At 40.2% G+C, this 23,214-nt stretch overlaps 3 protein-coding genes and 1 long non-coding RNA gene across 5 annotated transcripts in view; 2 read left to right on the top strand and 2 right to left on the bottom strand.

The window, feature by feature from the left end:
- Window positions 1-2,593, bottom strand: part of PDCD11 (programmed cell death 11) — a 46,201-nt gene extending 43,608 nt beyond the window's left edge. For both annotated transcript variants that reach the window (XM_035028409.1, XM_035028419.1), the window contains exons 1-2: window positions 2,448-2,593; window positions 754-866 (exon numbers count right to left, since the gene is read on the bottom strand). In XM_035028409.1, the coding sequence (XP_034884300.1) occupies window positions 754-846 (93 nt within the window). In that variant the 5' untranslated portion in view covers window positions 847-866; window positions 2,448-2,593. The remainder of the gene's footprint in view (window positions 1-753; window positions 867-2,447) is intronic.
- Window positions 2,594-2,692: 99 nt separating this feature from the next.
- Window positions 2,693-8,408, top strand: ATP5MD (ATP synthase membrane subunit DAPIT). Its single transcript, XM_035028443.1, has 4 exons — window positions 2,693-2,786; window positions 6,463-6,558; window positions 6,647-6,739; window positions 8,305-8,408. Exons 2-3 carry the CDS (start codon window positions 6,472-6,474, stop codon window positions 6,734-6,736), a joined length of 177 nt encoding a protein of 58 aa, XP_034884334.1. The 5' UTR covers window positions 2,693-2,786; window positions 6,463-6,471; the 3' UTR covers window positions 6,737-6,739; window positions 8,305-8,408.
- TAF5 (TATA-box binding protein associated factor 5) lies at window positions 8,404-22,402 on the bottom strand. The gene is made up of 11 exons (XM_035028431.1): window positions 21,722-22,402; window positions 19,723-19,960; window positions 16,105-16,420; window positions 15,165-15,328; window positions 14,923-15,058; window positions 13,971-14,091; window positions 13,032-13,161; window positions 10,865-11,029; window positions 10,062-10,239; window positions 9,702-9,879; window positions 8,404-9,449 (listed from the first exon to the last, which is right to left on the bottom strand). Exons 1-11 carry the CDS (start codon window positions 22,281-22,283, stop codon window positions 9,232-9,234), a joined length of 2,406 nt encoding a protein of 801 aa, XP_034884322.1. The 5' UTR covers window positions 22,284-22,402; the 3' UTR covers window positions 8,404-9,231.
- Window positions 22,359-22,670, top strand: LOC118025773. The gene is made up of 2 exons (XR_004683386.1): window positions 22,359-22,443; window positions 22,612-22,670. It is a non-coding gene; the product is annotated as an uncharacterized LOC118025773 (long non-coding RNA).
- The last annotated feature ends 544 nt before the right edge of the window (window positions 22,671-23,214 follow it).

Raw genomic sequence — 23,214 nt, 5'->3', positions numbered from 1 at the left:
AAAAAGAAGGTGGAGACACGGAGACCCGAGTTAAACTCCCAACTCCACTATAACAAGCTGTGTGGTTTGTTAAAATATGTAACCTCTCTCAGCCTCAGTTCCTCATCATGGAATGACATTCTCTACTCCACTGCAGTTGGAAAGATTACATAAAACACACATAAGGCCATACAATGAAATGTTAGCTCCCTTCCCTCTAGCATTTGGAGCCTACTCTAGGTGAAACTGGTGAATTTCAATGCAAATTGACCATTATATATGGCAATGATCCCATTTTAAAAAATCAATCACCAACTGCTTTCTCTCCATTCTTTATTTTTAATTAATTGCAGTACAGTTAACACACAATGTTACATTAATTTCAGGTGTATAGCATAGTGATTTGACAACTCCACACATTATGCTATGCTCACCACAGGTGTAGCTACCACCTGTCACCATACAATACTATTACAATACCACTGACTATATCCCCCATGTTGTACCTTTCATGACTTATTTCATAACTTTTCTCTCCAACCTTAACCAACAAGGCACAAAGTTCCTAAGAGCTCTGCAAACTCAAGTACTAAATGCCATGCTTCGAAAAATATAGCCTCACGGTGGTATGGACTCTCTAACAAGTTCAACTTACAAAAGTAGACTTCAAAAAGAAACAAATATGGAAAATACCAGATTCTCAAACAAGGTTCATTCTTCACAAGGATACTAGAAAATGTTCTGTGAGTTTTATCAAATAAGCACACCACTTACATCAAATAAGTTGTCTTGTTCAACTGACTGCTGCAAAGCTTTCTCTGATTTGTGGGTCCTTCTCGTACCCCCTCGGGGGAAGCTTTCTTCCATGGTTGCTGTGTTTGAGTCTCCTAAAAACAATGCAAAGAGTATCAGTGAGCTGTAGCCTTGGTGTCAGATTTCCTAAAGGTTGTGATCAGTGGACAAGAGATAGAGCCTTCTAGCACCAATGTCTAGACAACATTCAGGACTAAGAAATAGATGGTTTGATGCTAGGCCCCAGATAACCCATAATTCATCTTTCCAAAGATCTCTGCTTCAAAACCACAAGTCCATACATTTTCCTCCAGGAAAAGAAGTTTTAGATCCAATTTAATAAATATGACAAAGTAACTACACTTAAGTCAGAGATACACAAATGAATATATAAGTCCCTATCTTCAAAGAACATGCACGATTTTGGAGTGTTTGGGTGGTTCAGTTGGTTAAGCATCTGATTCTTGCTTCTGGCTCAGGTCTTGACCTCAACGTTATGAGTTCAAGCCCCTGTTGGGTTACTTAAAAAAATTTTTTTAATTAAAAAAAATAAGAACCATGCACAATTTTAAGAAAACAAAACAATTACGCAAATAATTTAAAATACAAATTGGGGCGCCTGGCTGGCTAAGTCAGAAAAGCATGCAGCTCTTGATCTCATGGTCATTAAGTTCGAGCCCTGTGTTGGGTGCAGAGTTACCAAAAAAAAAAAAAAAAAAAAAACTAAAATAAAAATCAAACTATAAACAAAAAAATAGGAAGGGATGAGGTTTCAGTAAAGAAGGCAAGCTTCCTAAAGAAGGTGTCTTTGAGCTGTTAAAAGATGAAAAAGATTTTGACAGGTGGAAAAGGAAAAGCAGAAGGAATGTGAGAAAAGGCATAGAAACAGTTAAAGCAAAATATTTCAATAATCACCAGCAATTTCTCAAAATATTGTTCAAGAAGTTGCTATTTCCCTTCTTTGAAAAACTGTTTAGACACACAGGGAGAATAAAGCATAATAATCAGAGTTAAATTGTGGAAGACAGGGGACCTTTTTTGTGAAAGATTTTGACCTAGATATGAGTAGCACAATGTTCACTTTGACAAGTCAGAGCCTTAAGTAGGAAAAGAAATAGAATAGCAATCAAGAAAAATATACTGCAGGCCATTAATTGGACAGGTAGAGAGACAGAACTGAAAGAAAGTAAACAGAGTAGAAGTCAATTGCAGTACAGCAGAGAAACTATGCAAATGAGAACTAGATCCAAGAAGGGAAGATAGTAGAGACTGGTTCTGAGAGACACCTGGAATAAGCATCTAGAAAGGGCTGTGACTGTAGAAGAGGTGAAGACCAGTGGAAGCCCTGGATTTGGAATCAGGAATAGGTGGGTGCATGCTTCGCAGAAATAGGAAAGAGCCGAGGAGTCTAGTTTGCAGGAAATTTGATCCTTAATGTCACTTCAGACAAGGGGAAACTGAAGCTTCAAAGAGGCGATCCAGAGGCAAAGAGGGGACATAAGCAACTTCTCAGGGTCCGAACCTGATGTTACAGGGGCCAGCTTCTGAGCTGGTCTGGGGTGCCCGAACCACTCACCCAGCACTGCAGGTGCATGGCAGGGACCCAGAGGACCTAGCCCTGGGACAGACCTGGAAGCCATGAGGTTTCCTCCCTTCTCGCCCTTGTCCTCACTCACCAGCCCCGCGACGCCAGCACCTTTCTACTTCAGAGCCTGTACCACTGGAGTCACACACGCGGAGACCAGTACACCCGGAATCCAACGATGCTATTCCGGAAGCGTGCGCGGGCCCAACACCCTATTTCCGTTACCATGCTGGGTCCTGCGGGTTGGGGGGGAGGAGAGTTAGAAACAGGAAGCGGAAGGGCGGGACTTCGAGCCGTAGCCAATCGACGCTGAAGGCTGAATCGTTCTGGCCCGTTGAAAGCGTGCGGGGGAGGCGGCTTCTTCCGGCCGACTGCGGGGTAGCTGCGTACGTTGAAGGACACAACCGGCGGAATTGGAGCCTTCTGCAAGGTGGGTGTGTGGACGGGAACCCGGGCTCAGGCCTCGCGCGTCCGCTTTACAGGGCTGGCATAAAAATCCGACCGCTCCTGGTTCAGGAACACCGCTAGGTCTTCGCTTTGGGGTGCGAGGACAGTGGAGAATGGAAAAGGAATTAGAGATAACGAGAGCCAGGGCGCGAGGGTTTGGACTGGGCTGGGAAGCCTCGGGGTGAGGCGGATAGGAGGTCCCAGAGGCTCCCATAGTTCCCGAAGGCCCTTAGATCGTATTTTACAATAGAGAAAAAAGGGGCCCTCAGCGAAGGGAGTCCCCCAAGGTCACCCAGCGACGTAATATTGAATGAAACTCGGGCTTCTGGCCAAATTAACCTTTTTTCCTCTGTATGCCTATAGCAGTTTATTTCCACTGTGCTGTCTTTAGGGAGCTGGCCAGCAAGGCCTTCTTTAGCTGCGCTGCAGCCTTTGTCAAAGCGAGAGTGTGTGTGGCCCAGCCCCTGCGGTTCGCCAGGCCCGCAGTAAGCGGGTTAGATTTCAGTCTGTGTCCGATCAGCGGAAAGGCCTTTCCTAAGAGATAGCCAGAACAGAGAGCTGTATACTCCTTGAAGTGCAAGACGCTGCTTCTGTTACCCGAGTACCTCTCGACTTTGCCTCCTTTTATCTCGTGATCTCACCATTCCAGGTAGATGTCCAGTCAGACAGGAAAATAGCAGTTTCAAGAAAATGAGAACGTAGCGAGGACATTTGGTCACTTTGGGCCTTTTTTCACAGGTGAAGAAAGACGTGGAAGGTTTCATTAATGTTTAGTAGCGGTGGGCCGGTTAATTAGAAACAAGAGCAAGACCCCATGCTTAGACTTCTCCACGGGCTACCATTTAACAGTGCAATTATTAGTCTTAGGTAATTTTTTCCTTAGGTCTTTCTAAACTTTGTACGATTCGAAAGGGAATAAGGTTTCAGTTTGAGTTATTCCACAGAGGGTGCTCTAGCACAAGGGTTCCTGATCTTTGTCTAAAAGTAATGTGCAGTTTGCTGAAGGGTGCAGACCCCAAGGCTTGTAGGTTTTTGTCCCATTGTTTATTTCACCAGCAACATTTTACTCCCCACTCCAGCCTCCATCTCACCTTCACAAGAGTCTTCAAGACCCAGACTAAATTTCAGTTCCTATACCGTGCCCTTCCCTGCAGTCAGAATTAGTCCTCTGTGGAATATCACAGTCTTCCTCCCATACTGTGTCGAGAGAAGTTTAAAGCACTTTAGTATTGTTTCATTTGGACACCACATCCTCCTAAAAATTTTTGTTACCCATAAGGTAGTGGGGTTATCAGTTAATAATTTGACTAAGTTAAGCTCCTGTTTTAACATGTAGGGTTTCTCCTAGAAACCCACTTAATACTGTAAGAATCCAAAAGTGTATCATGAAGATGAAGGGGGGGGAAACTAGTCTAGTAAAATGAAATGTTAATATAAAAGCTACATTATAAAGATTTATTTTAATGCAAATTTTCCTACTTGAGCTGGAAAGGCCAAGGCCCCTGAGTCTGGATTTCCTTCATTGTTCCAACTGTTCAGAATTAAGGTCATTTGTCCAAATTTTCATTGCCAATTCTGTGCACGTGAACGCCTCTGAAGGCCTTTGAATGGTAAATAGGGGAGTGCCAGTTTCCATAGCAACGACTTCCTCACAGATCTCTCCCTCTTCCATTTCATCAAGAGCCAGCTGAGTCACTGCCACTGCCTACCAATCTCGACCGGACCTCGACCGGCTCGTCTATGTTGCCAATCGACTCGGCGTGGCGTCGGTCGTGGTAGATAGGCGGTCATACATACGAATTTTCAAGTGTTGTTCTGGTGACTTTTGAATGTGCCTTTGTTATTTTTTATTATAACAAATATATGCCTGTGTAAAATATAGGTACTTATAACTCCAAAATTTTGCTGCATATTTTTCGAGTTGTTTTTTTTTTTTTCTATATAATTACTAACAAATATTTGGTTTTCTATTACTGCAGTGTCTTTCAAACCTTAGCTTACATCAGAAATGCCCAATAAAACAGATTATCCGGGCCCCAGAGTTTTTGATTGAATAGGCCTGAGGTCAGGCCTGAGATTTTGCATTTCCAACAAGCTTCCAGTGATGCTATTGCTGCTGGTCTAGGAACCAGACTTGGAGAACCACTTATGTGCTCTGTAATATAATGTCCAGAAATAGAATTTTTTTTTTTTTTTACTGTTTAACATTACACAGGGACACCATGTCAGTGCATAAGGATCTATGCACATTGTATTTCCTCAAATGGAAACCATCATTTTATCAGTCTTCTGTATGTAGATGGACTTTCAGTTTTTCCAGTTTATTTCATAAACAGCATTTCAGTCACTGTTCTTGAACCATATAACGTTTCCCTTTGTGGTATCTCTTATAAGGGTAAATTCCTGGAGAACAAGTGAACCAGCTACATAAAAGGGTATACTAATTTTATAATTTGAAGCTATTCCAGAATTGCACTTTAGGAAAAGTTGTACCAGTTTATACTCACGCAACAGCAGAGATGCTTATTTTCCCACATTCTTACTATTTTTCCCAGTCTGATGGTTAAATATCAGCTTCATTTTACATTTCTTTGATCATTTTTATGTTTTCCCTTCTAGTTTTTGTCCTTTGTATTTTCCCTTACCTAAGGTAATTAAAATTTTGGTCCATGTTTTTTTCCAGGATTCTTTGGTTTTACCATTTATATTTAAATCTTTTATCTATTTTGCTGTGAGGAGTAGGGATTCCAGCTTTCACCAGTAGCTAGTATGGATGGATGCTGGGGGTGGGGGTTAGGTGCTGAGCGCACTGCAGCCTAGACCGTGGGTATCCTGCTCTTTATAACTAGTTGACAGGCTTTGATAATGACATTTTGGTAGGATCTCCATTTTTAAGAACTTGAACCAGCATGCTCTTATTAATTCTTTAAACTGTGTAAATAATCTTCCAGTTCTTATTCTGATGTGCATCCCTTTTGTTAAAATAATGCTAATTTTTAAAAAATGGTAGTATCAATTCCATTTAGTAAATGATACCTTCTCTTCCTTCCCATGGAGGTCCTTAATTATTTCACAAGAAAAATTGTGAAAGGGGTTGCAAGTTGAGCTGTTTAGTTGGTGGTTACCCTTTTTAGAAACTTTGAAATGTATCATCACAAGCTCCAACTTTCAACTACTCTTAAAACTGATTGAGTCCATGCACAGTGTAACATGCTAGTACAAAAATACCAAGCAATGTTGGGTTAAGGGGTGGGGGGTGCTTAGAGACTACTGTGTTCTCTTCCTTGCTAAGTGATTTGATATGTATTTTGGAATGTTATACAATAGCAACCAAGGTAAAGTCTTTTCTGAGTTTCTCTTATCAGCAAGGCTTTTTCCACCATCTTTGCTACTTCTGTGCTGGGCAAGATATAAAAAAACCTCATAATACCTATGTGCAATGATTTTTCAGGTTTTTAAACTTAAAAAAAAAAAAAAGTGCCTGGCTGGCTCAGTTGGTGGAGCATGTGACTCTTGATCTCCGGGTTGTGTGTTCCAAGCCCCATGTTGGGTGTAGAGATTACTTAAAAAGATAAAATATTTGAAACAAAAACAAAACTTAATTTTCTTTTAAATTGCATCCAAACCAATTTATTGTTGCTTTCTTTCTTTTTTTTAAGATTGAAATCATGGCAGGTCCAGAAACTGATGCTCAATTCCATTTCACTGGTATCAAAAAATATTTCAACTCTTATACTCTCACAGGTAGAATGAATGTAAGTATTAATGATACCTTTGAGCAGTTATATTTTAGAATAATATAAGTGGCAAAAGCTCTTGTTTACTTTCTCCTTTCTTTTTCAGTGTGTACTGGCCACATACGGAGGCATTGCTTTGATGATCTTATACTTCAAGTTAAGGTCTAAAAAAACACCAGCTGTGAAAGCAACATAAATGGTAAGGAATTGACATTTAAGTTTATAACAGCCATTTTGTTGTTAGGGCTTTTTCCCTCACCATAGAAGTAAATTGTTGTCATTGTGCAAAGTTACATACAAGAGGAAAATATTGTTCATATCCTGTTACCCTGACAATTTTTAACATTTTGGTTTGGCTTTTTTAATATTTTTTGTTTGGTTTCCAGTGGCTATGAGTCATGACTGTAATACTGTCTTCTAACAAATATTTTTTCTATTATTTGAATGTATGAGTATTTATGGATATATGATTTATATCTGTTCCCTGTTAGGATTTTTTAAATATAAATAACATTGCATTGAACACTTTTGAGCATGATGTGTTGTCTGTATGATTGTTTTAGGCTTAGGTGCTTTCCCCAAAGGTTATGGGGCACCCAGCTTTGTAAGAGGGTGTCTCTCTTGCCCTAGCCAATGTTGAATAATCAGTTTCTGACCTTTGCTCATTTGATGAGTGAAAATGTCTTTTTAATGAAGTTATACATTTTTTCCATTTGTTTACCATTTGTATTTTTCTTAACATTCCCTGTTTTTCTCATTTAACAGTTAAGTCTTTCTCTTTGTGAAGACCTTATTTCTCTTACATAAGCCCTTTATGTAATAATTATTAACCAACCTTTTAAATACATTTCAAGTATATCTTATTTTTTGCTAGCCTCGAATTTTTATATAAGCAATTTTATATTTTCCTTAAATTCCCATAGATTTCATTTTCTTCTTATGGGGCACCACAACCTCCATTTGCCCATGCTTGAGTGAATAAATATTTGTTTTGGTAGTAGATGATGTGCAGAAAACCCAAAACCCAGATCTTTATTTACTGTAGCTCTCCACAGAAAATTTTTCCTCTGCTCTTAAAAGCTTTTCCAATCTCAAAACTATTGACTTAAGACTACATACCCCAGAATGCAGTGGTCCATGACTTATTCCTGGCAAACAGGTAATTTTTGCCCAGTTATCCGGATGAGGTACCTCCCAACTTTTGGGGAGAGTGGTAGTATCCCCATTATAAAAATGGAGAAATTTTATCTGAGATGTTTACTACTGTTTAAAATGTTACTTTGGGGGCGCCTGGGTGGCTCAGTTGGTTAAGCGACTGCCTTCGGCTCAGGTCATGATCCTGGAGTCCCTGGATCGAGTCCCGCATCGGGCTCCCTGCTTGGCAGGGTGCCTGCTTCTCCCTCTGACACTCCCCCCTCTCATGTGCTCTCTCTCTCTCATTCTCTCTGTCTCAAATAAATAAATAAAATCTTTTAAAAAAATTTAAAAAAAATAAAATGTTACTTTGTACACTAGACTTTTCCAGTAGCATACATTCAGGATCATGCTGAATTGTTGGCAGCTCTTTTGTTAAAGGTGAAGTGTTAGGTTAAACTGTATTAAGCTGAGAGATGCTTCATTTTGGGGTGGTTACTGACTCAGAATCTGAGGAATTTGCATTCAATTTGAGGGGGTTCATGGATAGTCCTATACTAGTAATTACTGAATACCTTAAAAGTAGAGTTGAACACAATTGTGTCTAAACTATTTTTGCTTTGTTTATAGAATTTTAACCTGTACCTCATCTGTTAAGTTCCCATGCCTGGAGAAGCTAATGTCAACTCATCATGTGATACTCAATTTGTACAATAAATTATGAACCTGGAAAAGCTGGTTGTCTTTATTTACAAGATATCAAAAATATAAAAACTGTACAAAATGCAACGAAGGCAAAAAACTGGCAGTGACTTGGTCTAAATCTTTTAGTTTCCCAAAGCAAGGCTCAGTACTGGAGGTAAGCAACTGAAATGTCTGTCTGACTTCAAGTGTACTAGGTTGTATGTAGCTATTTTAGCTGAAGTAGAACATGGAAGCTAAATTTTCTTCACCTGGCTTATAGAGTGTTGGGTGCACTCAGAATCCAACAGGTATAAATTCAGATGTCAGTAGATGGTTGTACTTCATCTAGTTCTTAGAAAGAAATTGTAGTTCACCCTACCAGTAACATTCCACTAGTCATGGGCCAAGCAAAAATGTTAGTGGATCATTTAACATAGTACTTGAGTGCCATACAGTAACCACATTTTTACAGCAGAAACACATGCTCATAGAATTCTTCAGCTAAAATTCAAGATGGTATTATATTACTTGATTTGAATCTTGAAGCAGGATGGATTATTGAAGTCAACTGATTTTTTTTCCTAAACATAATAAATTAAAATAGCATTTGAACAGAAAATGCATAGTTTCCACACATCCAGAGCACCATAAATGTCCCTCCACGAACATAATACCTCTTATTCAACTAACGGAAATTAGTTAAATGTGGTTGCTATAGAAACGTGGAACTGTCCTGTTCAGATTTTCCAAGCAGCATCCTTCCAGATCCATATAGACAAAACATTCTTTGTAGCTTAAATATTAATCACTGAGGTATTTGCTTTTAGTCTCCCTTTTTCAAACAGTAGCTTCCAAAAGGTCTTTAATACCGATTTATTGCGGACTATAAGCTCCTGCAGCTAGAACCAAGTTTCTTCGCGTAAAATGGAGGTGTACAACTGGCGTTGATTTGGTCATATATGTTCCCAACAATAACTCCTGTGAATTCTCAGGTAAATTTATATGCCCGGTGGCTGTAGTAAAATCATCAGTCTCTAAATCTTCAAATGCTTTGACAGCATCCCACAACCGGACTGTATTATCCATTGAACCTAAGGGGAAGTCAAAGGAAACCATTTTAGTAGCATCTACCATATTTAGATTCTGACCTCTTGTCAGATCTATTTTATATATTAACTGTTTCCGGTGAAAAAATCAAGCAGTTTAACCTGAGAAGTCAACACATGTCAGGGGATACTCTGGAATCATGGCTAAGAGAAGCAAAACCTAACACAGTCAACACTAAATGTTTCATTTTAACGTACCATTTACCCTTTATCACAAAGCCATTTCTAGTCATTTACCTGATGCCAAAATTTCACCATCTCTACTAAACCTAAGTGAACAGACTGTATCAGTGTGGCCTTTTAATTCTCCAACCATCAAACCATGTCCAATATCCCAAAGGAGTACTCTGCCATCCGTTGCTCCTGTAGCCAGGAATCTCCCATTGGGAGAAAATGTCAAGGAATGAATTGGTCCCTAGAAAAGAAGTCCATGGAAAGAATCAAAAGTGGATTAAAAATATCTAATAAAGAGAAAGCTAGAATTTTAAAGCTTAGTGGAATGAATCATTTCTTTTAATATGTGTTACTGGTTAATTTTTAAAATATTTTTATCTCAAAAGCAACCTTGTGTGCCGTAATAATGAAGGTATAAAATACCTTGTGTCCAGTGAATATTCTTACACAGTTCCCATTCAGGACATCCCAGAGCCGCACAGTTCTGTCTGCAGAGCCCGTAGCAACATAATTAGAATTTGGATGGAATCTGGTACAATTCACATCAGCAAGATGGCCAGCAAATATCCTTAAAGGCTGATAGTGGTCTGTAGCCCAGAGCCTTTTTAAAAAGGCATTGAAAACAAAACAAAAAAAAAGGTAATAGTTAACTGCCAAAATTCTAAAATAAATACAGAAACACCCATGTGAAATGTTAGCTCCAAATAGGTCCCCCCTTCACTGGCTACCTGAGGGAAAGAAAATGGAATGATTGAGACAAAGTAACATTCTTAAGGAAAACTAAGTTGATCTAGTACAAGTTTTTTTAATTCTCTAGTTCTCTGTATGTACCTGCCTTTCCTACCCCAATTCCTAGTCTAACCCATAGAAAAGTATTTTTCGCTAGTTTTGGCCACCACAAAATTGGTTTCGAACCTGAGTTACCTCATCCTGAACTTTTAAGGAGATCACAGGAAAACACCAGCAGTGCTTATAGTGGTAGTGAAAATCTAGCTGGTGGGAGGGGCTGGGAGCATGTTAAATAGCTTGAGGGGAAAAAAGGAGGACTCGATATGGACATAATTGCAGACATAGTAATACTCCCCAAATTCATTTACAAATAAGGAGCTATAAATGCTGACATTCTCAAAAAGATCCCAAATAATAGAAGTGAAATGAGTTTGGCTGGAGCTGTAATTCCCCAAAAAGAAACCATTCTGCCAGTCGTAAGATCACAATGTTCTTACCGAGCTACTCGATCGTGGCCCCCTGACACAAAATAATATCCATATGGAGAAAACTGTGTATCCCATACTGGGTAGTTGTGTCCTTTATATCCCACCAAGCAAGTAAATGTTTGAAGACTCCACAATCTAACAGTTCCATCCTCTGAAGAGGAAAGCAAGTAGTTCCTGAGAGAAGAGAATGTAATATATTTGATTCCCAGAATAACTTAGTTACCTGTCCAGTTTCTCTGTACATTTGAGTATGATAAATATAGCTAACTTGACATGCTACATCTTTTACATTATACATGGAATTCACAGTAGATAACAAAAGTTGAAAGTACTAACCAAACTAATGTTAGCTCTAACACTACATCTACTGAGCACCTACTAAATGAAGTTAGTTGTTTTTTTTTTTTAATTTTATCTATTAGAGCACGCACAAGCAGGGGGAGAGGCAGGCAGAGAGGGAGAGGGAGAAGCAGGCTCCCCACTGAGCAAGAAGCTGGATGCAGGCTCCATCCCAGGACCTTGGGATCATGATCTGAGCTGAAGGCAGACACTCAACCAACTGAGCCACCCAAGCGCCCCGAGGTTAGATATTTTTAAAAGTATATTGGAAAAATCACACTTCTTATAAAAAATTATACCAAAGGGTACCAACAAAAAGTTGTCAAAAAGGTCAATTGAGAAAAACTAAGAAATGTGATATATCACTTAAAACTCAACAATTTTTTTACTTTAAAATGGAAATGGCTCTTTTCATCTCTGGCGTGCATAAGCATTTTTTTTTTTAAAGATTTTTTATTTATTTATTTGACAGAGAGAGAGACAGCGAAAGAGGGAACACAAGCAGGGGGAGTGGGAGAGGGAGAAGCAGGCCTCCCGTGGAGCAGGGAGCCCGATCCGGGGCTCGATTCCAGGACCCCGGGATCATGACCCGAGCCGAAGACAAATGCCCAACGACTGAGCCACCCAGGCGCCCCTTGCATAAGCATTTAAAAGGAAATGTCTTTGGGGCGCCTGGGTGGCTCAGTCGTTAAGCGTCTGCCTTCAGCTCAGGTCATGGTCCCAGGGTCCTGGGATGGAGCCCCGCATCGGGCTCTCTGCTCCGCAGGAGGCCTGCTTCTCCCTCTCCCACTCCCCCCTGCTTGTGTTCCCTCTCTCGCTGTGTCTCTGTCAAATAAATAAAATCTTTTTAAAAAAAAAAAAAAAAAGGAAATGTCTTTTTGACCAAAAACAACACTATAGACATGTAGGTAATATTTTACCTTTTTCAGGGATAAACACAAAAGCTGAACCACTCAAACTATTACGGTTTTCATTGAAATTAGAGGTTTCCCTCAAGTAAAAATGCATCATCTGGGTAAACCTTATTAAAGTTTCACTCTCAAGATTTCATAAAGATGAAAATGTTGATGGACTGAAAGCTATTATCCACATAAGATACAAATGGTTATTATGAATATAAAATTCCCTCCAATTTCTACAGAATGTCAGAGATCACGAAAAATAAGCAAATACCTACTTGTGGGTTTCAAATTCCCTTTTCAGTATCCTCTTAATTCTTTTGATTACACAAAATCTTCAGTTGACAGCTAACATGCCTTTAATATCAGAAATCTGTCTGAATTTGGAGATGATGGAATACAGCAGTAGCCCCAAGCCCAAGGCAGGAACCCAAAGAAGCAATTTGGCCCCTATCAGGGTTATACAAAAACTAAAGCTAATTTTTAAAACCAACAAATCCTGAAGCTGTGCATCTTGATTCTATAAATTTGGGTATATATTAAGTTGCTATCTTATACAACAGTACCCCAAGATGAATTAGCAAATGGCAAGATTCTAAAAGATAATGCATTAAGAGGCATCCATGAGGGCGCCTGGGTGGCTCAGTTGGTTGAGCGACTGCCTTCGGCTCAGGTCATGATCCTGGAGTCCCTGGATCAAGTCCTGCATCAGGCTCTCTGCTCGGCGGGGAGTCTGCTTCTCCCTCTGACCCTCCCCCCTCTCATGTGCTCTCTCTCATTCTCTCTGTCTCAAATAAATAAATAAAATCTTAAAAAAAAAAAAAAAAAGGCATCCATGAGATTTTTCTAACAGAATTTTTCCCAATATGTTTCCAGTAATTAACTTATATATAATCTCAATATAATGCAGCAGTATTTAATTTTTCATTGAATGTTACCTATCCGGACTGAAGCTGGCTCCATAGACAGGCCCGCTGTGACCATACAAAATCTTCAACTCACTTGCGGTTTTCTCATCCATTATTCTTTCTAAGACATCATCTGATTCTTTGTCTATGAGGCTAAGATCTAAAATGGTCCAAAAATATTGATTTTTTAAAATACATTCATTTAAAAAAAAAAAGTACATTCATTAGAATATTTCAAGGCAATTACATCATGGTTCAGAAGAAGAACTACCATTTGAACAGTCCTACATACCAATCTACGGCCATACCACCCTGAACGCGCCCGATCTCGTCTGAACAGTCCTACGTACCACCCACAGTGCTGATGCCTCTAACCATCCCAGTGTACAGAATAGGAAACTGAGGTTCCGAATAATTAACAATTTGCCAGAGTGCACATAGCTGCTCAGTGTCGGAACTATGATTAAAACTCAAAGCAACTCACTATATCATGTTTTACCAAATGAAAACTATGGAAATATTAAACATTTTTTGAAAATATACTATCTTGTTTAAATAATACATTTAGCAAGAAACTTTCTTTAAAGTGAAATCCTAAAATTAGTTCTTTTTAAGCCATTTTTAGAGCTAAAACAGAATGTACTCTCCCACTATTTACTTTAAAGGCATTTTTAAAAATTCACAGGCAAACAGTCATAAAATTAGATTTTTAACCTTACGGAGTTTTCTAACCCAATCCCCTCATTTTACAGATGAGAAAACTGAGGCCCAGAAAAGTTAAACCAGTCTAGCGCCCCAGTCTCCTGACTGCCACTCCAATGTACTTCTCGCTTGGGAATGTTAGCATTTTGAGTTAAAGTAAAATCAAGTGAAATTCTGCTGAGATCACAATGTCTTATGTATACTCCATGGAATCCAGATTGGTGTAAACTAGGGCGAGTTCACATCTTCACAGGTCATCTCAGTTACCTGCTGCTTGTTTAACACTACGAAGCTTTTTGGGTGTCACAGACCACACTCTAACAGTTGAATCTGCAAAACCTCCAGCAATCAAACTAGAATCATCAGTGACATCCACTGCAGTGAGGCCCTGCCAATAAAAAAATAAGAACTTTGTACTACACAATATGGTCTTGGGGGGAAAATTACATCTTAGAAACTATATAATGATAACTCTTTTTCTCATAGAAGAGATTTCATTCTCTTATGAAACCCACTGTTTGAAAGTATTTACTTTTTTTTTTAAGATTTTATTTATTTGAGAGAGAGAGAATGAGAGAGAGAGCACACGAGAGGGGGGAGGGTCAGAGGGAGAAGCAGACTCCCCGCTGAGCAGGGAGGCCAATGCAGGACTCGATCCTGGGACTCCAGGATCATGACCTGAGCTGAAGGCAGTTGCTTAACCAACTGAGCCACCCAGGTGCCCCAAAAGTATTTACTTTGAGAACATGTCACCATTCACCCCTTTTGCCCTCCAAATTTAAAGCACACGATATGAAGAAAATGTTAATCATTTTTGTACTTTAGTAAATATATCCTCAGCAGCTTATTACAATCTATAAAGACATATAGAGTCCTTAATAAAAAGTATTAAGTTCATATAAGTACTTAAGCCAAGTTCAATAGAGATAAACTACAGTTTCCTCCTCCTCAAAGGCTAGCGGAATTCTGATCAGTAAAACAAGGGACACGCATAAGCAACATTCTGGCACCTGCAAGTTGCTAAAGGTCTTTTCAACACTGCCTTCTATCTATTCCAAATTCCAATTATCCTTTCCTAACTTCTGTGTTTAAGCTATATTTACATCAAGAGTTTAAAAAAGAAAACTCCGTCTTAGTTAACACATCTAAGTTTCTTTTAGTGGTAAGTCACCATTTTACATGACTCTCCAGGCAGAAATTGCACAATTATCTTACCAACCTGGTAAGCATTGAGGAATGTATAGAAACAAATGGAGGGTAAACAGTCTGGCCCAAGGCGTACTCGTTTGGTGGTTTCTTTCATATTCATTATCTTATCCAACTTATCTGAATCTTTCAACTCTGGAAGAGGGATTCTGTGAAAGAAAAACAGACTGAAAATCACTCTATTAAGAAACTGAATTCTCTATAATAACAGTTCATCCTAAACCTCCACACATGTTCCTGAAGTTTTTCCCTCACCTGTTTTGAGGTGGAGCATTGGGATCTTGTTTTTTGCTTTTGGATCCAATGCTATCTTTTTTAGGCTTCTTCTTTTTAGGTTTTCCTTCTTCATTTTCTCCTTCTTCATCTTCATCATCCAAAGGCACCTCAATTTCTGGCTCTTTTAATAAACCAAAAAATACCTACAAGTCAAAAGAGCCAACAATTTCAAAATTAATATTTCATTCATCAATACATCCTTTTCATATCTTGATAGGATGACTCACAATTACAATATAGTAATTTATACCCTGAAGCAGATTCTGTACTTGTCTACCCAATAGCCAATCTCCCCTTCTTCCTTACTAACAGAACCCTGATTTTGTTGGAGCTGCAATATGCTCAGTTAAATCATTTCTATTCCCAGACTCCCTTGCAGCTGGGAATAGCCATATAATGTCATTCTGGCCAACAGATGTACACACAAATATACTGGGTAGGGTTTTAGGAAAAAAATACTGTTTTCCTGATAAGAAAGAGATTTAGCGGGGATATGCCTTTTGTCCTCCCCCTTCTGCCTTCCTGGAATGCAGGTGCAATGCTGGAGCTACAACAGCCATTTGGGAGCACAAAGAAGAAAGCCACATTCTAAAGATGATGGAGGAGAAACTAGAAGGAGCTAGGCCCCTTGATGGCATTGTGGAGCCCTTATGCCAGAGCAAGAGGGCTTTCCTTTGCAATTCATTATACATGTATGCAAAATCCCTTATTTGTTTCAGTCACTGTAGTCAGGGTTCTGTTAAATGCAACCATTCCCAAATTCTCACTAATTTACACATCATCCTTAGAACATGAAACTTAGTATACAGGGTACGGTTATTCCCAAACTAGCTATAAGAAAAATGTGTAAATTATGTAGATGGAAATGCTACAGTTTTTCATAATCTGCATTATATAGTTCTTAGGTTTATTCCCATACCTTTGATTTGTTTGCCTCTCGTTTAGCCTCTCCTGCCAAACTTCCCACCATCGCATCTATCTGTTGCTTACTACGCGGCATCCCATCAAAGATGTCAATGTAGAGGTGCTCCTGAACTATGTTCCATATCTGATTGTTCTGTTTCTCCTGAAGATGCCTCTTCAAGAGTTGGTACGAGTCACGGGAAATACGCAGAACAAATTTACTTGTTCGAAAATCCAACATGGTCTCATTCCCTTTCATGTGTTCCTTTTTGGTAAGACTAGATAATACTCGTAGGTCATCCTGGTAATAACATTCCTGATCTCCATGGAACCTGTTTCAGTGATTTTAAAAAGTCATTTTTCAATGTAATCATTAAGGGATCTGCTCTCCCCCATATATTTATAAACATCCCAGAATATTTTCAACGTAGCAGTCTGAATAATCCTGGACTAAGCTACAGGATCAGAAGTAACTCATTTCAAAATTATTACAATTCAGTTTCTGAATTCATCCTGAAATTTAAAAATTTAATTCTCTAATGAAATGTATCATTAACATTTTAAGAGAATTTGAAATAAATACCATAAGTGAATGAAAGATGTCCACCACTGGTAGACATTTGAATTAGAACTTCTGCTTTACTAAATTTTATGTTCTCTCAAAACCCACTTTTAAAAACTTTTTATTATGGAAAGTTTCAAACATATACAAAAGTAGAAACTAGTATAATTAACTCAATGAACCTATCACCCAGCCTCTTAACAATAATCAATACATGGCATTCTCATAAAACCCATCATTTTCAATGACTTCTTATATTCTTAATACCAGACATATTTATTAAACATCAGTAAAATAATATGACTAAAGGACAAACAAATGTTGATACCAAAGAATGAACACTTCCATTTACTCACCATTACCAAAGGTAATTAAGTAAAGCTTTCAGCCTTGGTGAAAATTAGTAAATTTAAATGTACTTTTGTTTCTATAAATCTTAATTTTCCTAATAAAGTAAAATTAAAGATCATATATTTGGCACTCACTAAGAGCAGCAAACAATGCAAAAACATTTAGGGAACAATGACTAAACATAAGATACTAGGCTCTAGCTCTGATACACAGCCAACAGATGCCTAAACTGCTACCCCTGTTACCCTTTTATGACTCATCAAGACAAGATTTGTTTCTGTCCAAGATTTCAGTGAAATTAGAAATCTCAGCCTCCTGGTGTTCACATCAGTCACTGCCCATAACCTCATCTGAGCATGGTGTCTGGGCAAGGGCTGAGATTGTCCATAACAAGGAGACAGAGTCCCCCAGGATATTCTAGCTTCCTATGTGAAGAAATGGCTATCCCATGAGACTGGGAGAGAAAGAGGTTTTTTGTTGACAATACTATAAGAAAAATTAGGTTAGAGTAGAAGTTCTGTCATCATCAGCCTTTGTTAATTTTTTCAAAAATGCTGAGCTACAGAACATTTGCTTTATAAACCTTCTATTAGGTATCATACAATAATGAATGGATATAATGGCATAGAAGCTAAGTGTCCCGAGTTCTATTATTCCTGTATTACCACTACTTGTGTTATCTGACAAATGCCAGCTTTTGGGTCTATTGCTTGTACTAAAATGCTCTCATTCAAACTGTTAAGTACCACCTCCTTTTTAACCTCTCCTTTCTTTGGCTTCTATAACTCAATACCCTCCTGGTTTTCTTCCTACTTCTCTGACCTCTCCTTACATACCTCTTCTACGTGGCCATCCTTTCTACTCATTTTCTATCTCTTCTATTCCAAATGTTAGTGTTCCTCAAGGCCCAGGTCTAGGCCTCTCATTGACTTATTTCATAACCCCCACCCCCACCCCAGACAATCTCATCCATATCCATCAATATTACACACAACTCCAATTTATGGCTCCAGTCCCTACATCTCCTCAGAGCTCCAGAGCCTTATATATCATTCATCTATCAACTTGGTATCTCTTAAATGAGTCAAAGGCATATTCAAATCCGAAGCCAAGATTACTCCACAACCTGACAAACCAGGTCCTCTTCCAGGGTTTTCTATCTTAGTGAAGGGTACTCCTCCATCCCGATGGGGGAGCCAGAAACCTAGGGGTTATCAATAATACCTTCATTTCCCTGACTTCCATATCCAATCCATCACCAACTGCCTCACCAATATGTCTACTTACCTTCACAAACACTACTGTACCCTAGTCTAGTGTTTCTCAACAGAACATTTTGGGGCAGAACAATTCTTTGCTAAGTAGCACTACCTGCACATATTAGAACATTTGGCATCCCTAAGCCACCTGCTCTTCCCCACCCTAGCCATTATGACAACCAAAACACCTCCACGCAGTTTCAAATAGCCAACGGGAAGCAGGAATAATATTACCCCCAGTTGAGAACCACTACAATAACCTCCCAAACTGGTCACTCTAAAGTCACTCTGTTCCCCCTCACCACCATCTATTTTCCCAACTGCATAAAGGTCCTTTCAAAATGCAAATCGGGGCGCCTGGCTGGCTCAGGTGGTAGAGCGTGCAACTCTTGATCTCGGGGTTGTGAGTTCCAGCCCCAGGCTGAGTGAAGAGATTACTTTAAAAAAAATTTTTTTTAATGCAAATCTAATAATGACATGGTCCTTCGATGGCTTCTATAGCAGAGACACCTCACTGTCCCCAAACATCCATTTTTTCTTTCTTCCTTCACAACAGAATATCTGAATATTAGCTGAGCACATGAACACCTAGGCAAAGGCCATACTTTCTACCTCCCTTGTAGGTAATTGTAGCCGTTGCCTAACGACATAAAAAAAGGAAGAGTTGTGTGCAACTTCGAGGAAGGATGTATGCCCTCCCAGCTGACTATAACACTGATGTGACTGCACAGAGCCAAAGAGCCATCTTGTGCCACAGGAGGAAGCTGCATGACAAGGATGGAAGAGCATCAAGATGGAGAGAGCCTAGGTCCCTGGTAATCAAAGACTCTATACCAGTCCTGGACTGCCTAACCTTTATGAGAGAGAAATAAACTTTTATCGTATTTAAGCCTCTATTGTTTGGGTTTTCAGTCACTCTCAGTCTAATCTAATCCTAACACAGCTTCCTACTGCTCTTAGGATTAAAAACAAAAAATAAACTTTTATTTTATTTATGCCATTATTATTGGAGTTTTCAGGGAATCTCAGCCAAATCTAATACTACCCAATACAACCCACTACTGCTCTCAGGATAAACAAAGACCCTCAACATGACCCAAGAACCTGCCTGTTCCAGCCCAGCTTCGACCCTGTACTCTGCTCCATCCACACTGGCCTTCTTTCATCTCTGTACCTACCATGACCCCTCCCACCAGAGGTGTCACACATGCTTTTCCCTCTTCTCTTCATCTGGTTAGCTCCTACCCAATCTTCTGATCTTACCTCAAGTATCACTTCCTCTAGGAGCCTTCCCTGACTTCTCCAACTAGATCAAACTCCCTCTTTTTAGGTTCTCCTAGCACCAGGTACCTCTCCTTCATGAAATACTTTTTCAGTTACAATCTTACATTTGTGTGGTTACAGATGTGTATATACATTATATATATGTGCTATATATATAATATATATAAAATTCACATACTTCTCAAAAAATGATTTTGCTTCATTCTCATGTTGATTGTAGACTAGTTCCAAGTACATGTGTACAAACAGAGGATAAAACAGTTGGGATAACTCTGCCCGATGGCAGTCCAAGGAACATTCAATGAAGTGTTTCAGTCCACTATAGTATTCTTCATACATTGTGGGGTCCCCTTGTTGGTTGTAGGCTGACAGCACAGCACTGACATCCGGCTGGTCTTCTACAGCTACACTTCCAACTGTTTAAAAAATGAAGAACAACCTTCAAAAAATGACTGATACATACCAAGTGACTAAGGCTGCTTTGCTAAGGTCCAGAGGTAAACTGCTTCTCAGATGTTTGTCCCTCTCCTCTCAAAGTCTCTTCCCCAACACAATCATACACTCTTTCAATGGGATTTTCACTTTGTTTCAGTCACCTATCCCAAACTCCTTCAGCTTGTTCATATCTTAAAATAAAATTTTCAAATCAGTAACAAAAAGGTTCAATATTTTTCCTGCAGCTACCTCAAAGGCAAAATTCGTAAAACATGGTATGTGCAAATCAAACAACTATATTAATCTTCTCTCAAGGCTCAATGTAAATGGCACCCACCACCACCAAGCCAAGTCCTGAAGGAAGATTCCCAGCTCTCTGAGCTACCTAGGTATTTTGTAACTTTCCTATAACACATCCTACCCTGTAGGATATGTGTACATCTATCACTCCTTATAAAATGCAAGCATTTTAAGGGTGGGAAGGCGGAGCCTTGTTTCCAAAAGATAACTCAATTTATATGCTTAAAATAATTTCTATAAACATCATTCCAAGGCAGAAAACATGAGTATTTATTTGTAATATTGCAATACCAAACAATGATAACCTGTCAATCTAATCAGTTTGTTGGAAAATTTTAAGTTGCAATTATAATACTGCTGTGCTCTTCACTGCACAAATGTTTTAAGTTCTTTTGGTTACTCTGATGGCCTCTTTTCCTTCTTACTGGTTTCTGAGTTATGATAGGTCAAGTTTCTGAAGAGATGAGAGATTACAGAAAAATAACCAACATAATTCATCCATCTTATAGTTCATTCACAAAGTTCAGCATTCAGAAAAGATTCCTCTCAGTCATATTTTTGCACATTTCTATTTGCGGGATACAATGCTACATATTCATACTTCACTTCTGGCAATGCTGCAAAGATTAGGTCTCATAAATACAGATTAATTTGGCTAGAGGCTCTGCACTAGACAACTTAATTCAATAAACGTTTATTATCAGCTCAGGATCACCTTTGAGACCTCATATTGTGTATGAATTTTACTGCATGGACTTTGCAATTACAGTTGCTAGGAAAAGGCTGGGGAAGGAGGTCTCAGGTGTTAAGTGTTAGGTGCTGGGCATAAATTTATCAGTACCAGGCATTTTATATATATTATATCTGAGCCTCACAATAACCCATTTAATAGAGGGGGGAACACTTATTCTCAGGAAGAATTAGCATCACACAAGTAAAAGCAACAGAGACAGATTCTGAACCCAGGTCTGTCCAAAGCCTATTCCTAAATGAATGATTCTCAACCTTTGCCATACGTCAATACCACTTGGAAGCATATATTCAAAAATGGAGATTCCTAGACTCCGCCTCTACATGATCTGATTCACTAAGTCTGAAGTGACAGACTGTATAAATATTGTTAGTGTTAATGCAGACCTGCCAAGGCTCAAGAACCCAAAAAAGAAGAAAGGGACCAAAAGCCTGAAGGTCCCCGCCTCTCGGCGCCCACCCTCCCCAGACATCCCTCTGCTCAACAGCTCTCCTCAGACTCTCACTGGAACTGACAGCTTGGAAGAGGGCTTGACTGCGCAGCCGGCGCACTAGAGAAAGGGGCGGGCATGTGGCCCTAGAGGCGGGCCCAGGAAATTCAAAACAAGCCCGCAGAGGTGCAGGCCTGCCAGCCTCTGCCTTCCCGGCTTGCTCCTCTTAGTGCCCTGCCTCCCCGGGACTCCGCGGCTCACCTTTCCCCGGAGCCGCAGGACCTGTCGCTAAGCCCGAGACGGCGGCGGCCCCCGAAGCGCCGGTGCCCGGAGGGTCAGGGGCCGCGGGGCCGGGGGCCGAGGCTGTGACCCGGCTGAGAAGCGCGCTAGCCGCCTCTGTACCGGCGCCGTCCGCCTCTCCCGGGGCTCCGGTGCCCGCCACTGCCTCCTCCAGCAGCCGGGCCTCACGGCGCAGCGCCTCTTCGGCCTCGCGGAGGTTGCTCTGCCGCAGGAACTGCAGCACGGCCAGCAGAGTCTGTCGGTCGTGGGGAACGCCGGCCTCCGGAGCAGCGGCGGGCACCGGGGCCGCCCCCGCCGGAGCAACGGCGGAGACAGCCGCCGAGGGCTTGGGGGTCCCACCATCCCCGCCGGCCGACGACGACGCCGTCGCAACGTTCCCGCCGCCGCCGTTGGGGCCGTTGTTGGTAGTGCCGCCGCCACCCTCGCCAGCGCCGTCCCCCGCCTGCGGAGGTAGCAGCGTCGGCGGTCCCTCTGGCTCTAACTTGACCGCCACCTCCGTCTGCTCCTCCGCCAGCGCCGCCATCTTGCGGCTGAGCCACCTCGCGCCGTCAAGCGTGATTGCGTTTTCGCCACATGGAGGGCGGGGAGGAGAGTTTTACGACACCTTGGGAAGGCCATATACGGCAGTAGGAGGGGCGAGAAAGAAGGAGAAAAAGAATAGGAGGAAGAGCAAGTTTCAAAAAGTGAGTGACAGAAAGGCAGGAAGTGGGAGGTGGCGATCGCCTGTAACATTTGACTGTAATAATTGCCGTTCACTGCGGACCCGCTTTTAGGCACTGTGAGACATTTTACATTTTATGACCTCCTTTAATTCACCAATCTTATAAGGCATTATTATCCTCTCTTTACAGGTGGCTCAACCGAAACCCAAAGAGGTTAAACAACTTGCCAAAGTCACGCAAGAAGAAAGTGAAAGTGTCAAAATTCGAATCCAGGTCTCTAACTCAAAAGCATATCCCATAGCCTGAAGGTGGCTTCTGAGATACTGGTAATGTTTTATATTATCATCTGGGTGGTGGTGACTTTTTATTTTTTTGCAGCTTTTACCTTCGTAAAAATTAAGCTACACGCGTAAGTTTTGTGAGCTCTACAGTATGTATGTTATAATTCAATAAAAAGTTTTTAAGTACCTAAGTTTTGTCATTGTGAAATGTGTACATTCTGTATTCGTGCTATGTTATCCTTTATTACAAATAAACTGCGTTTTAATTGTATATTTTTATAAATAGTATGTGCCATTTTGGAATATGCTTCATAGGTTATAAAACCTTGCTGATATTTTATTTCATTTGAATCTCAAAATTCTAGGGATGGGTGCAGACAAGAAAAGTGAGCCTGGGGAGTTGGGAAGATCTAGCACAGTTATTCCTGTTGCTGTTTTTTAAGTCCTACCAGTTTCTTTCAACCCTGTTGAGTAGCTGAATGACCTGGATCAAATTACTTAACTCAAGTTG

The sequence above is a fragment of the Mirounga leonina genome, unplaced genomic scaffold, assembly GCF_011800145.1.
Source record: "Mirounga leonina isolate KUSES-001 unplaced genomic scaffold, KU_Mleo_1.0 Mir_114, whole genome shotgun sequence".
NCBI classification, from domain to species: domain Eukaryota; kingdom Metazoa; phylum Chordata; class Mammalia; order Carnivora; family Phocidae; genus Mirounga; species Mirounga leonina.
Note: the sequence above shows the minus strand (reverse complement) of the source record. Positions and strands in the feature narration are given on the sequence as shown.